The 15,000-nt window shown below is 46.9% G+C and overlaps 1 protein-coding gene and 1 non-coding gene across 2 annotated transcripts in view; one reads left to right on the top strand and one right to left on the bottom strand.

The window, feature by feature from the left end:
- LOC142903621 (cilia- and flagella-associated protein 47-like) overlaps window positions 1–15,000 on the bottom strand; it is a 45,192-nt gene that overhangs the window by 13,912 nt on the left and 16,280 nt on the right. The window contains exons 31-53 of the mRNA XM_076049372.1: window positions 14,569–14,706; window positions 13,898–13,979; window positions 13,717–13,812; window positions 13,455–13,641; window positions 12,577–12,674; window positions 12,378–12,494; window positions 11,248–11,382; window positions 10,643–10,755; window positions 9,961–10,111; window positions 9,529–9,617; window positions 9,079–9,159; window positions 8,582–8,643; window positions 8,359–8,495; window positions 7,858–7,963; window positions 6,144–6,364; window positions 5,914–6,046; window positions 4,058–4,185; window positions 3,791–3,856; window positions 3,563–3,706; window positions 2,158–2,331; window positions 1,120–1,231; window positions 537–590; window positions 350–447 (exon numbers count right to left, since the gene is read on the bottom strand). Coding sequence (XP_075905487.1) covers window positions 350–447; window positions 537–590; window positions 1,120–1,231; window positions 2,158–2,331; window positions 3,563–3,706; window positions 3,791–3,856; window positions 4,058–4,185; window positions 5,914–6,046; window positions 6,144–6,364; window positions 7,858–7,963; window positions 8,359–8,495; window positions 8,582–8,643; window positions 9,079–9,159; window positions 9,529–9,617; window positions 9,961–10,111; window positions 10,643–10,755; window positions 11,248–11,382; window positions 12,378–12,494; window positions 12,577–12,674; window positions 13,455–13,641; window positions 13,717–13,812; window positions 13,898–13,979; window positions 14,569–14,706 — 2,722 coding nt within the window. The remainder of the gene's footprint in view (window positions 1–349; window positions 448–536; window positions 591–1,119; window positions 1,232–2,157; window positions 2,332–3,562; window positions 3,707–3,790; window positions 3,857–4,057; window positions 4,186–5,913; window positions 6,047–6,143; window positions 6,365–7,857; window positions 7,964–8,358; window positions 8,496–8,581; window positions 8,644–9,078; window positions 9,160–9,528; window positions 9,618–9,960; window positions 10,112–10,642; window positions 10,756–11,247; window positions 11,383–12,377; window positions 12,495–12,576; window positions 12,675–13,454; window positions 13,642–13,716; window positions 13,813–13,897; window positions 13,980–14,568; window positions 14,707–15,000) is intronic.
- Window positions 2,574–2,644, top strand: trnag-gcc (transfer RNA glycine (anticodon GCC)). The gene has a single exon. It is a non-coding gene; the product is annotated as a tRNA-Gly (tRNA).

Genomic DNA, 15,000 nt, shown 5'->3' with positions numbered 1-15,000 from the left:
TAACATTTTTTTTAGCTTTTTCACTTTCTCATATTATTTTGTGTTGTATTTGCACACGTTCTAACATGACACTCTATATATATTACTTGAAGGCTTCAAATAAGCCCATTGTGACTTTCTGCTTCTCACTTACACTGACATAAACTAAAAATAAAGAAAAACCCTGGTCTCAATTTGTGAATACCTTGTGAACATAGCCAATGGAATTATTTTACCTTTTAATCAATGCACTACTTACTGTTTTTTTTGGGGTGTTTTTTGTTTTCAGTCTTGTTTTGAGCAGATAACGTAATGCGCTCATTCTCTCAGGAAGCTCTAATGCGTTTACGGGTCTGTTTTCGAAGATTACCTGCGAGGAACACTGCACATCGATGGTCCTGAGGGGAGCCGCCGGCTGACAGATCAGCTCCAGGGAGAAATCCACCTTGTAGCGGAATGGCCCGTCTCCTGCGCAAGAGCCGAACGCACAAATGAGCAAGCGTGCGACAATCCGCCAGTCAGAGAATTGTAATTTTAGCAGATGCTAACGAGCTTACCCTTGTCCTCATCTGCATCCGGTTTGTCATCAGCCTCCACAAAAGACACGAGGCCTGGGAGCGGAAGACCAATTTCATTTGTGTAAATGATCACGTCCTGCCTGTTCATCTTTGACATCAAAGTACGGCGACACGGTTCGAAACCAGGGCTGCACCGATACCACCTTTTTACAGTAATAACAAGTAGAGTACGAGTTCTTGCATTTCAGTACTCACCGATACTAATACTGAGTATGTCTGTGAAGGTCCTCAGTCTTCCAGGTCATCTTAATGTAGCAGGGTTAAGTTGGGGCAACTGGACTTGTTCATGCCATACCGAGTACTTCATAAGGCCATTTTATTTTACAGAATTACTTTGGGGATTTTTTTTTTAATCTAATTTGTCCACAGTTCAAATATTTTTCTGTTATTTGAACAGCGTTGCTCAGCGTGTTTTTCTAGAACATGAGGCGACTGTCGCAAGTTTCACTGCAGTACACTGCAGTAGACTAGCTGAGCCCCGGTATCGACACCCGATACTGGCGTCGGTATCGGTGCATCCCTAATGGAAACGCAAGACGGAGGAGAGAGTGGCTGAGGTCACCTGAGAGCGTCCCTCTTCTCCGCGGCGACGCAGACAGGGTAAATGAAGCTTGGCCGCCGGGTTCAATCTCCACCGAGGGGCCTCCGCTCACCACGGAGAGGTCGGACACCATCTACACTCGCACACAGGAAAGTATCAGAAACAGTGAAGAGTTGCTCTGGGAGACAAACATTGAAATATTATTTTTTAAAAAAAGCAGCTCTGACGCTGTGTTGCAGTTTTGGTTTTGAAATTTAATTTGAGTTCTACACATTTTACTGATATTAAACCGGTTAATTTGGTCTTGCTTTTAAAATGCTGAAATCATTTTTAGGGTTTCAAGCAAATCTTTGTTCTCCAGAGGATGGACTCTTCTAACTGAATGGGATGAAAGTATTGGCTCACCATTTGTCTTGGAACGCAAAAAGGAAAGTCTCCTTCACTGTGTGTGGGAATGTGATATGAATCATTTTAGTGGCCCGGAGCAGAAATCTCCTCAAATGTAAAATATAAACATAAAATGTAATTTTTTTTCAGCAATTCCTGTGGGGCGAAGGGGTCTGTGCATGACGGTGACTGAGCCCGGTGAATGAACGCTCCATAGACCAGGTGATGACAGGAGGTCAGGGGACGGTGACCCCTGGGGATAAGTTTTGGGACTGCATGAAGGTGGATCACGACCTCCACTCTGATTCTGTCTTTTGTTCTGTTTGGCTCGTTAGTCCCTGTGACACTGTCCACCCCAGCAACATGTCTACATGACGTGTGCAGAAGCATGTTAGGCATGAACATGTGTGCAGGGACGCAGGTCTGAATGTATGAGTGCATGGACGGGCACATGACGTATAGAGAAACATACTAGTTGTTTTGTTGTTGTTAGTTATTATGTCTTCACTTCCTTTTGTATTTGCTGCCTGTCTTTTTTATTGTTCCTGTCTACAAAAACATAGTTAGTTTGTCATCTACCAGCCTTTGAACAGTCGTCAAAACTTGGGACTCAAAAAAAGACTCTTTCGATACTGATTTGTCTTTTTGTAGAGAGCGTGCGTGAGCCACTACCTCGAGAGTGACTTTCCTCTGGCTGTAGTTGGGCACGTCCAGCTGCCTGCGTGTGGTTTGACCCACGGGGCAGCGCAGTACCACGTGGTCCACAGGCAGGGGGTGCTCTCCCACCCCCCTGAGGACAAACACGGTCTTGTTCCCGTCGCAGTCGTTCTGCAGGGTCAGCTCGCCCTGCGAGGGTGGGGGTGGGGAATGGAGAGCAAGAGAGAGATAGATAGATAGATAGATAGATAGATAGATAGATAGATAGATAGATAGATGGACTTTATCTTTATTGATCCCAAATTGGCAAACTACACTGTTGCAGCACTTTAAATCAGCGCGGTGGTGACAGCAAGAGGAAATCCCAGCCACGTGGTGCAGCGGAGCGCAGCACTACTTCAGCCCTTCCCCCGCATGTCTGTAGCAGCGAAGCATTGGTGGTTCAGTGGTAGAATTCTCGCCTGCCACGCGGGAGGCCCGGGTTCGATTCCCGGCCAATGCAAGCACACTTTTTTTTTTTTTTTTTCTTCTCACTCTCATTTGTAGTCACATGCAACAACTGGCAAATTACATGTTTTTATTTCACAGATGACTTAAAGATGTGCTTTAAAGGTCCAGGTCAGTGTGTAAAATTTGGTTTGATTTATTGAGTTTTGTATTCGTAAAAGCTTAACATCCAGCCCATAAATACATGAATGAAAGTGTATACTCACAGTGCAATAACAGTCATTTGGTTTTCCTACCCTCTCATACATATACAGAATATAAATATCGCAAGGGTGTTGTTCCTAGTTAGCTGCTCGAATTTAAGGAAGCCTGCCTGACAGTACCTTAAACACCAAATACGCTGTCAGGCAGGCTTGCATAAAAATTTCACACACTGGACCTTTAACTAATTTTTTGCAAGTGCACTGGTCGAAACTGCATTGGAGAGGAGGTCCGAAAACCATCAATATTTTCACTGTTTTTCAATGCCGTCTCTTCATTCAACTGCGCCTCCTTGTGTAACGTTTTGTTTTGTTTGCTTGGCTACTTTGTTAATATCTTGTTAACTGCACTGCTGCCCATCTTATCTAATCTCTTTCTACTTAAAATAAATATTGGTAAACACACACACACACACACACACACACACACACACACACACACACACACACACACACAAAAACATGGACAATCCAATTGCAAGATACAAAAAAGACTGAAATTAAACAACCAAAAGGAAAGGAAGCACAGTAGATACGATTACACGGATCCTAAGTATTGGATTCACGTCATGTAAACACTCTGAATCCAAATCAATTAGCACGCTCCCAAACAAAGTTTCAGTGAGTCGGACAGAGGGGGTGTCATTTTGTCATTGACCCAATCAGAGGTAAAACGGATGCAAAGGGCGCTTCGGATCGCCCCGGTGTGTTACCATTATGATGTTCTGTGTGGACGGCCTGAAGGCGAGGGGGTAGCAGACTTTGGTTCCCGCCGGCACGGTCACCACCTTGGGTCCGGAGAAGCCTTGGCCGCACACCACGGCCTGCATCCTCCAGTCGCTGCTGGTGTCGTTGAGCTGCGCCAGGCGAGCAGGATGAGAGCATCATGTTTGTTCTGCAGCACTTTACAAGAATAAGCCAAAGATACTGATGTGTCTCACCAGCGGGATGTCCTGCGTGACCAAACGATGAACCGGCGAGCTGAAGTTCAAATGGTGAGTTTCTTTCTGCGCAGAAAAAATTAGAAACAACGTGAGCAAGCATTTTTTTTTTGTTTGTTTTTTACGTTGGCGCATTTATCATGTGAAATTGTGATTACTATGAGCTTGTTCAAACAGCAGTATAAACGTAGGGTATTGATTGGTTTGAAAATCATTCATTCATTCATTCATTCATTCATTCATTCATTCATTGGGTTTATGAGTCACCTGCAAGGTAACCAGCGTGTCGAGCACGTGGACCCTGACGTCGCACCAGGACCTCAGCACCACCTTGCACGAGAAATGCCCCACGCAGTCCGCCTTGAAGCGGAAGGGGATGTCCATGAAGCCGCAATCTGTCCAGGAATTGGGAAATCAAAAAAAAAGAAAACACAAAACCTTGAGGAAAAGGGAGGATTTTTATTTGACTAGTTAAAACAACTTTAGTGTTGTGATGTCAACATAGCCCGCCGAAGTGGTGGTTTAGATTCATAAATAGGAAAACAAGGAGTCCCTTGCTAACTCTCAGAGTGGGTTCGCACTGGTTTGTTATGGCACAATGCACAACTACGACATCTAGTGGTGAAAGTTTAAGACGTAGCTTCTTGAAAGAGAAAAACGTTTTAGACTGTGAGTGAAGTTTTTCAGATATGGGTCTTATGGTAACATGAACATCGAGGTCGAGGATCTCCTTAATCTCGTCGTCACGTCTTTCGCTGAGGAAGCACAGGAGGGGAGGACTCATCCATTAGCCAAGCTGAAGTCACCGACGTGGTCAGAAAGCTCCTCGGTGGCAAGGCGCCGGGGCTGGATGAGATCGGCCCCAAGTACCTAAAGTCTCTGGATGTGCAGGGACTGTCATGGCTGACACGTCTCGGTCAGGGATAGTGCCTCTGGATTGGCATACCGGGGTTGTGGTTCCTCTTTTCAAGAAGGGGGACCAGAGGGTGCGCTCTAATTATAGAGGGATCACACTTCTCAGCCTCCTCGGTAAAGTCTATTCCAGGGTGCTGGAGAGGAGGATACGGCCGATAGTTGAACCTGGAATTCAGGAGGAACAATGCGGGTTCCGTCCAGGTTGTGGAACACTGGACCAGCTCCAAACTCTCCGTCTGATGTTCGAGGGTTCATGGGAGTTGGCCCAACCAGTCCACATGTGGTTTGTGGATCTGGAGAAGGTCAATACTGGCAGCAAGTCAGACTTGTTCCCAGGACATGTTGGTGTTGTACCAAAGAAAGACCCGAGGCCAGTGCAATACTTTCCGGGTCCTCCTGGGCAACTGATGTTCCATAGCTTTCCATAGTTGCTGATCAATCAGTTCAAGAGTCGAAATAAAGCAAAGTAGGACTATTTGGCACTGGTCAGTGTCCTTGCTGCTCAAACCATGTATATTCCATTTTAAACCACCACATTGGACTCCGGCAGGGCTGCCCGCTGTCATTAATTCTGTTCATTAGTTTCATGGACAAAATGTCTAGGCGCAGCCAGGGGCCGGAGGGGGTCCGGATCGGGGTCCACATGATTGCGTCTCTGCTTTTTGCAGATGATGTGGTCACGTTGGCTTCATCGAACCAGGACCTCCAATGTGCGCTGGGGGGATTTGCAGCCGAGTGTAAATCGGCCGGGATGAGAATCACCACCTCCAAGTCCGAGGCCATGGTTCTCGACCTGAGAAAAGGTGGCTTGCCTTCTCCGGGTCAGTGGAGAGATCCTGCCTCAGGTGGAGGAGGTCAAGTATCTCAGGGTCTTGCTCACAAGTGAGGGAAAGATGGAGCGTGAAATCGACAGGTGGATTGGTGCAGCGTCTGCAGTGATGCGGTCGCTGTACCGCCTCAGTCACCTCCTCCAGCCCATCTCGGCTGGCCTAGGAAAGCCTCGGGGTCCCACTGAATGAGCTGGAGGAGGTGACTGAGGCCAAGGAAATCTGGGTATCTCTGCAGAGACTGCTGCCCCAGCGATCCGACTCCAGATAATGTGGCAGAAGTAGAAAAAGAAGAAGAAGGTGAAGAACTAGGAAACTTCACGCCGTGTTGATGGATCGTCCTCGCGGGTGCACAAAATCCGACACCAATGTGAGTTTTACCTGCAGGGTTTTCCCACAGCACGCTGTCCTCCTGCGTTATCGGTATCTTAACGGTGGTGGGCAAGGTGAAGTACTGCGGCAGAGACACCTCCACCTTGTATTCCACCGCCGCCTCGTCGTTGAGCTGCGCGGTCTAAAAGAAAACCAGGGAGCAGGCTGGAAGTCAGGAGATAAGAAGGGAAAAAAAAGAATGCCCATCCTTGAAATCCTGCTTGTCGCAGTCGACCCACCTGCGCTGCCAGGAACTTGCTGGCGGCCACGTCGGCCCTCACGCTGCTGCTGTGGAAGGTGCGCGTGAGCGTTCGCCTCCGGTGCTCGTCGGCGCTCATGCCGTACTGGCCCCACATGGCCAGCGCCTGCTCCCACGCCATGTTGACCAGCGGCACGCGCATCACCTCCTCGCACACCTGGCCCACCTTGCAGCGGAGGCTCAGCGCCGAGATGCTCGCAACTGAGAGAAAGAGGGAGAAGTCGGTGTCTGCGTCAGTGTCTGCGGCTCTCGGGTCACGCAAATACACAAAGAGAGCCTCGTTTTCACAATAGCTGCTGAAGTTAAAATAAGAGCGTAATTGCCGGGTTTTTTTTTTAGTTTTTCACAACGCAAACAACTTCTTCTTTTTTTGTTGGTTTTCTGTCGGGTTTTTTAATGCCAGGGACTGTAGTGGGTGCAACATTTGCAAGTTTTCGTGTAAGATCATACAGTAAACCCGTAATGCCAGTGAGCATAACAGGTTTACTATGACGCTTACTGGCTGACTTTACCTACTGACTCGATGTATTAAAGTGGTAAAAGTCTGCGTTTTTGGGTGTTTGGGTCTTTTTGCTTTTTATTTAAAAGAACTTGCATTCACATGCACGAGTCAAACGCTACCCAGGAAATCATTGGGTTCATTCTCAAAAGTTGGCCAACAAGTCATACCACAAAGTCACACTGACTTTGCAAAGCAGAAGTGCGCCGAGCTGACAGCGTCACTTCCTGGTCAGCTCCGTACAGTTCGTACACGGCGTACGGAGCGTCACGATGCTACTCCTCAAAGTCCTCTTCAGCAGTCTCACACATCACTGCCATTATGCTACCAGGCAAAACAAGGAATTTGTTGTCAAATTGAAATTTATATTACTGAATTACTGAACAGCTTTTGTTTCCTTCGCTTAGCTACGTATCAACGTCATGTGTAGTGTCTGAAGCTTTGGCCCTACTCCTGCAGGCCTCTTGCCTGATAAGACGAACAGACCCCTCGTTAGCGCAGCACCTGCATTAGGTTGCTTCCCTTGGAAGGCTTCATCTCAACTCCCCAGGAAGACTGTGTAGATAAACACACATTCCAACTCTGGCCAGTAACTTTCCCATCCTTTGACCTTCTGTGTTACAATTGTCTCTTTGTCCTCCTTATATGGAATGTGCCTGATGACGAGACCTCTGGGTATGAGGAGGTGATGTTCCAACTATTCTCTGAGAGATTGTGAGAGCTACTGCGCATCTGGACACACAACCTCCTCAGGCGGACCGGTCGCCCGATTGATGCCTGACTTCTTTGTAATAAACCTGTTTTTATACAACTGAGTCGGTGTCCAGTCCTGTCAGCGGTTTCAATCAGAAATTTCAGGGGTTTTCCAGGCACTTCAATTTTCTTCTGCTGTATTCATCATTGACCGTTTACACTGGGGGGGAATCAAATTAAAGCTACATGACATCATACATATTCATAGGCCCATCTGTCAAATTTTAAAACCCCTTGTGGCTCACCAGTCAAAAAGTGTGCCTACCCCTGCATTAAGCGTTCTGGTGATGGGTTGGCTGCACCCCATCTTTGAGAATTTTTTTTTTTTTTTTTTTTTTCAGAGCACAAATCCAAGACCAGCTTCCCCAAGAGGACAAAAGAAGGTTTTGACCGTGTGTCTATTTATTTATTCATAAGCATAAACTCTGGACTGTTTTCTTACCAGAGTTGTCCAGATCGGAGACGATATTTGAACTGGGTCTAGCTGAGAGAGGAGAAGAGAGAGGCAGTTCTGCCGTGGCCTTCACCATGTAGACCATGTCCCCCACCTTGCAGGATGAGCACAGGCAGGATGATTTATTCATTTTTTGCACGTTTGATCACATCATTGTCGATAGCAGCAGGTTTAACGGAAACCTTAAAGGTCCAGTGTGTAAATGTTGGCTCGATTTATGATATTTATATTGGTAAAAGCCTAATGTACTGCCCATAAATGCATTATGCAAGTGTATATTCATGAGTACAATAAAAGCCATGAGGCTTTCATACCCTTAGAGTGCACTGCCATTTATTAAGGAAGCCTGGTATTTCAGGGGTTCCTTAAAAAATTGACTCCCTCGACCTTTAAACTAATTAAACTAATCATCGTATTGTGTCAAAAAAAAAAATGTTATTATCGCAAAAGTTTAGTCATAGTAATATGTTTATTGTAAGAAGGCTACACCTGTGGGCAGACGAGCAGCACAGAGCAGTACTTGGTGCCGGGGAAGAAGGGCAGGTAGTGGACGCTGAGAGTGTCCGTCTGTCCTGGTTTCAGACAAACGTCCCGGACTATGCTGTGGAACTCGCTGCTGTCGCCATCTGCGTGGACGCAAAAGCAACATTTGAAGACTATAAAAAGAAGAAGGTTGTTGGCGTCGAAAGCAGCGGCGGGCGTTCCAACTCACTGAGATCCGAACTCTTCTCCGTCTCCTGCGAGCACCCCTTGCCCAACGTGGCCCTCTCGGTGCTGAAAGAGGGGCACGGCCGTGTCAGAGGTCATTGAACATTGAAGACCACACGGTCAACAACCATTTTTATTCCCCCGGTGGTCACCCATGGTATTGCAACAAAAAAAATCCCTCTGTTATATTTAAAATTAACCTGCACAAGCATGTTCTACTGCAGCGTTCTCCTTTTTTTTTTTTATGGATTTTAAATTGTTAGAGAAAATGTTGGGCATTCATTTTGCAGGACACACAATTCACTTCAATAATTTCAGTAATTTATTTACTAGATTTGATAGAAAGTGGGCTGGCGTTTTTATTTTGTTGAATAAGTTTGGGTTGTGACTTCATGATAAGGAAAAAAATGTGGGTCCTGAGACTCCACCAGTTGAGAACCACTGATCTACTCTATGTGCACGTTAGAGTTGCGCTCCGACGGAGGCTTGTAGGAGTCTTACTTGGAGGTGGAGTGTTGAACAAGGCTGTCTTTTTTCTTTTCGGGCTTCAGTGGGTTGAATGCAGATTCCACCAGCACCACCCTACAGGCACAGGCACACGCACACACAAAGAAGAAGGGGTTTAAATCAGGTGAAAGAACACAAAAACAGAGACTCGAACAGGAACTTCTGCTGCACAGGTCTGCAGGGTGTCACTCCTGTTGAACATTATTCTCTGTATCAAGACACTTACCGGTACATAAATTAAACAGGATGCTTTCCAGCATATTGTTCAAGGTGGAAAAACATGGCGTTGCGTAACCAAACGTCTTTTACCTTGCAAGACCTTGCAAGACGGGCGGGGTGCTGGGATTTCGTATGAAGTCCAGCTCTTGAAAAATATATTCAGGGAGCTTCCACCTCATGCGTCGGGTTACATTTTCATGAGAATGGGAGCCAGTGGTGACATACCTGAACGTGGCTTCTTTGCCGAAGAGGTTGGTTACGGGCACTTGGACCACTTTGAGCTGGTAGCTTGGTGACTTGCACTTGACAGTGTTCTGAGAAAGAAAGGGAGCAGATTAGACAGTATTAAAGGTCCAATGTGTTAATCTTTTTATATATATTGTTAAAATCTTAACATACTGCCCATAAATACATTAATAAAAGTGTATAACTGTGTAGACCCTTGTTCTATGTATATTTTTACATATATATGGATAGAAACTGTTCTACGGGTAGGAAAACCAAATTACATTTATTCCATTGCGATTATGCACTTTTAGTAATGTATTCATGGACAGTATATTAACTCAAGAAAGCAGCTTCAAGTGTCGTACTGTTCCCTAATTATTATTATTTCAGCAGATGGATTGATGGATGGATGGATGGACTGATGCTCACAGTTGGCGAGATGTGGCTGACATGGGTCTTCAGCCAGAAGGTCAGAGTCGCCCCCTGGAGGCCGAAAGGAGAGCTGGAGACAAGCAGCAGGGAGGCCTCCATGGGCTGCATGACGGAGCAGCTGTACAGGACGCTGACTTCAGCGCTCCCGCTGGGAAAAAAGCACAAAATGACGCATCATTACTACTACTTTCTCCAAACAAGGGACTGTCAACACAGCTCAGTCAAAAGTCAGTTCTTTTTGAATACACGCCCCCTGCTGACAATGACTCAGCAGACTTCTCCTGCGCTTTCTCCAGCAGCTTCTTCTTTTTTTTTTTTAAAGGCTGAACTGCAGCTTTGAAATGGAACGCGGGCTATTTTTAAATCAAGAAGGGCTCACTCTTGAGCAGAGCCTGTTAATTTTTAAGAGGGTCTCGTGGGCAAAACCAAACTCGTTGATGATGAGCCCTCCCTTCATTTCCCCGTTTCTCTTCCGACAGAAAAGTTGTTTTGACAAGGAAAAAACGCACAGCGAGAGCAGGCTTCAAGCAAAAGGCCGGCGCCGTTTTACAATCAGCATTAAACCGCAATGGAGGGTCTTGCAGGGTTGTCGCCGTTTAAGACATCGCGCGATGTTACGTCTGGTTTGCTTTGTGCCCGTTAAGACATCCGGCTGTCCTTCGAGGCGGATGAAACGTACTTTGAAGGGAGCGTTACAGCAGATCCATTAGGGAGGGAGAAGAGATGCGCGCTTTCCCCAAAAACGATGGCTCGGTACTTGACGGGCTTGGGGGATGGGTTTTTCAGCCGCAACTGCAGCGCGGACACACACACACACACACACACACACACACACACACACAAGCACAAGAGAGAAGAGCAAAGAAATGAAGTGTTTTGCATTTGAGGAACACAGGTGCGGGCGCCAAAGCAGAGAGCGCTGGCGCCTCAAAGCACAACAGCAACAACAGCAAAGACGTCCTTTCTCCTTGAAAGGAGAACAAGCGACGCGTTCGCATGTCAGACGTGTAATGCGGTTCAAGCCGGCGGTGCGGATCATTACGCCCATTTATATCTGCCTGCGAGTAATCCTGTTAGATTATGATGTGTGTGTGGCGGCTGACAGTGGGGTATATAATCCTATTAATGCATGTGTGAGCGTGTGAGCTCATTAAACGTATGTCAGTGTTTGATCCCGTCGGCTGTGTTTACACGCGACTAAAACTAGCGTCTGTCGCGAGCTCTCTAGAGAGGGTCGCTGTCGTCGGCGAGGTCAAATTTCACGCCTGCGTCGTGTTTTGGTACCCTTGTGCTGAACGTGGCGTGCAGGCCTCCCGAGAGCTCCATGGTCTGCAGCGGCAGGTACTGAGGGAGCCGCTCGAACAGGTGGACGCACAGCATCAGGATCTGGACCGGGTTGGGGTCCGACAAGTCTGTGGGCTGGAGAGAGCAGAGCAGGCAAAGCATGCGCACTAAAGTTACCAAAAGGAGGCAAGAGCGAGAGGGTCAAAAACCTGCATTCTACCGTTTGGCCAGCAGGGCCCGCCAAAAGTGGTTGCAGAAAGACTAAACATGACTGGCTGTCAATACAGTCTTTTTTTTGTTGATCTAAATTGTCACTAAAATGTATTGAGCAGGCCCCAATGATGTCCATTTTGGTCTCATTTTAAGTCTAGATGGCCATAAAGTTGTAGGCACGGCTACAGTTTAGTAGCCAAGTGTAGAGGGCTGAACAAGTGGACTCGCGCTCCAATCATTGCCCACCTCTGGTACCTCCCCTATACCCAAATATGGAATCAACCGGTTTCAAAACCAACAGGAAACTCAAGGTGGCGCTGCCCATGAAACCAACCTCCAGGCTTCAAAGTGGCTACTCGCTAACCACGGGGTGACGTCAAGATGACTCCGCCCACCTCTGCGTATAGCCAGTGACTTGGACACAAATCCATGCCTTGACACAGTCAAAAGTTTTAGGTTCTGTTTGAGGGGGAACTGATTCAGCTGAGCTGAAAGTTGTTGTGGTGACAGTGCTCATTGTGCATCTTTTTCACCAGACTAGGTCCAGATGACTTGAGTCACTTTGAGATGATGGGATGCATTTATGTGTGATCAGAGCCAAAAATTGAGCAAAAAAATATTTTGAAAATTTTAGGTTGCTTTATACTTTGCTTATTTGCCACCAGCTCCAGTGTTTACTGTCAACGGCTCTTGACACTTTCAAATAAATAAAATAAAGGGAGAATCTTTGGAAAGAATGCGATCGACTGTCCCTCAGTCAAGGTCTAAATCCAGACAGACATTACCCACTGTTCACCCATTAACTCATCCCATCACCACTGCACTATGAGCCATTACCCTGCCATAATTAGATGATACTTTGGGGAACTATAAAAAAGGGTCAAAGCTGCCGTCGTCCACTATGGTCCACTATTTACCAGCACGTCCAGGTTGAGGCTGAGCGCGTTCAAGGCCTGAGACACGATGATGTTGTTGTGAAGGATCTGCTCCAGACTGTTGGTCCTGGTGTACATCCTGCTGAAGTGGCTCCAGATCTTTGAAAAAGAAAAGAGTCCAACGTTATCGTTGAGGACAGGTTAACGCAGGTTCGGGCAGCTGACGGAGCGCCGTGCTGACCAGGTAGGGGCAGTGGGCGGCCAGGACCGCGGCCAGCACCAGTCCATCCACAAAGTCTCGGTCGAAATTCACGATCCAGCGTGCTGGCGGGCCATCATCTGTGTGCACACCACGGGATAAACTCATCAACTGGTAACAAATGTCAGCAGCGCGTCGAGGGAGTTGTGTGGTGGTTCTGCTTCGAGGCGCATTCTTGTCCATTCTTGTCCATCGTAAAAAAAAAATGAAATACAATATATGTATGTAATATACGTAAATAGAAAAGCCGATTGATGGCAAAGTCGATGAGTGACAAACATTGAGATTCAGTGGCAGCTGGAAACAGATACGGTGTCACTAGAGCTGCGGCTAGCGGTTATTTATGCAAGCGATTTATCCGCCTCTTATTTTTTACGAATTGGATTAAAGAATTATTTGAACAGCCGAAAATTCAAATAACCTTTTGAGAAGTAAAAATGCTGAAATAACTACAAATGTAAAAGGATATTGTAAAAATTGTAATCCAAAAAATGTTTTTTGATCAATCAATTGATTCATCGTTTCAGCTCGAGGCGACACAACCAAACTCATTTGGAGGAAAAACACATTTAGAGGAAAGCAGTTTTAGTAATTACTAAAAGTTCTTATCGTAAGGCTGAGATCACCGACCTCCACCGGTAAAACAGGAAATTAAAAAGCGCTTCTAATATTCCAGTATCCTTGTTATCTGATCTCGGAACTGCTGAGCTCACAGCTGCAGAGTTCACGTCAAGTTAAATTAGTCCAAGGAGTTTGCAGTGGACTTAGTACTTGCCATCATATAAACACTTTTTTTTTTCTTTTCTTTTTTAATTGCACATTTTCAATCAAACAGCACACGCGGAGGTGACCCGCCCTACCTGCGCCCCACACCCTCGTCCTCACGCCCTGGTAGTGCGCGTTGAGCCACGAGAGCAGTCGCAGCTCGCAGGCAGAGTAGATGTTGCTGGCCAGGGACGGCATGTTGAACGGGGGGGTTTTCTCCAGGTCCGAGGCTGCGAGGGCGTCCTCCGGGCTGCCCCCCGACGCTCGGCACAACACCAGCACCTGGGACGGCCGTCGGGTCAGAGGCATTTCGCAAAAGAGGGGCGACGAGAGGTTCGCGAGAGGTTCGTTTCTCACCTTGAATATTTGCAGCAGCACGTCGGTCCACGACCGCTTGCTGAGCGACTCGTAGTCGACGCTGCTGTAATCTGGGCCGCGCTCGTCTGCGTTTGACTTGCAAGAGCGAAGCAGCGTGCCAAAGTTAAATTGGGTGTGAGGTTGAAGAACCAACAGAGTGAGGAAGTGGGACTGGCCGTACCTGCTCGGAGCACCACTGCTTGAACTCTGGCACGTCCAGCAGGCACTCCGGTCGGATATGGCCGAGCAAGGCTCCCTGCACCCTGAAGAATTACATGGAAAAATTGGGACAAATGTAACTGCAAAACAAGACAAGAACCTTTTTTTAGGTAAATCCCATGTTAAAGGGTCCGTGTGTAATAGTTGGAGATTTTGAAGAAGAGACAGCGAGATCACAAGGTTACATTTTAGATTGCAGTGTCTTTCACTCTCCCTCCCTCTCCTGAGCTTGCCAGTGAACTACAGTGGCCTGCGCACCCAAACCTGGATACCTCGTCCACCTTCTTCTTCGTTGGTTTATTTAAGGATGCAAGCCTGATCACCCTGATTACGAAATCATGCTTTCAGGTGACCTGGATTGTCCACACCAGGCTTCCTTAGAAATATGGCAGCCAACTGGGAGCAAGACCCCTGCTGTATGTATATTCTTATATGTATGGGAACCGTTGTAAGGGTAGGAAAACCAATTGACTTGTACTTGTACTGTGAGTGTACACTTTTATGAATGTATTTGTGGGCAGCATATTTTGTAAAAATCATCAATCAAGCCAAATATTACACACTGGACCTTGACGTTTCTACTTTCATGTCTTTGAGCCGTTGAACGCCGTCGCTGACGGCCGTCCTACCTACCTGAGGAAGGCGAGCATGGTGCTGTGCTGCTGGATCAGCTGTTTGGTGCGCTGCGTCAAATCGCTGGAGATGGTCTGACTGCGAGCGATGCCGGGGATGGGTATCCCGGTCAGGTGCTGAAGCATGTCCACCACGGACCTGGGCGACGACGACGACAAACACACGACAATTACAAAGAGTCGGCATCTCTGTCGACCTTTAAAAAGAGGTTTAAGCAATGACTGTTATTGAATTACGTCTGATGTTATTAAATCATGTAACAGTTGAGGATTTAAAACGATGAACTTCTCTCTTATGTACTTGCATCCAAGTATGTATTTTCACGGGCCAGTGTCTGATGTGTTTGTGACTGTGTGAGCATCTCTGTATCCGGGGAATCTGAGGAAGTTTTGGGTTTTAGGTTGGGTTGGACCGGGTGGAAATGCGGAATTG

This window comes from Nelusetta ayraudi, unplaced genomic scaffold (genome assembly GCF_046127955.1).
Source record: "Nelusetta ayraudi isolate G7.1 ecotype Tasmania unplaced genomic scaffold, CSIRO-AGI_Nayr_v1 ptg000114l, whole genome shotgun sequence".
In the NCBI taxonomy this organism is placed as follows: Eukaryota; Metazoa; Chordata; class Actinopteri; order Tetraodontiformes; family Monacanthidae; genus Nelusetta; species Nelusetta ayraudi.
Note: the sequence above shows the minus strand (reverse complement) of the source record. Positions and strands in the feature narration are given on the sequence as shown.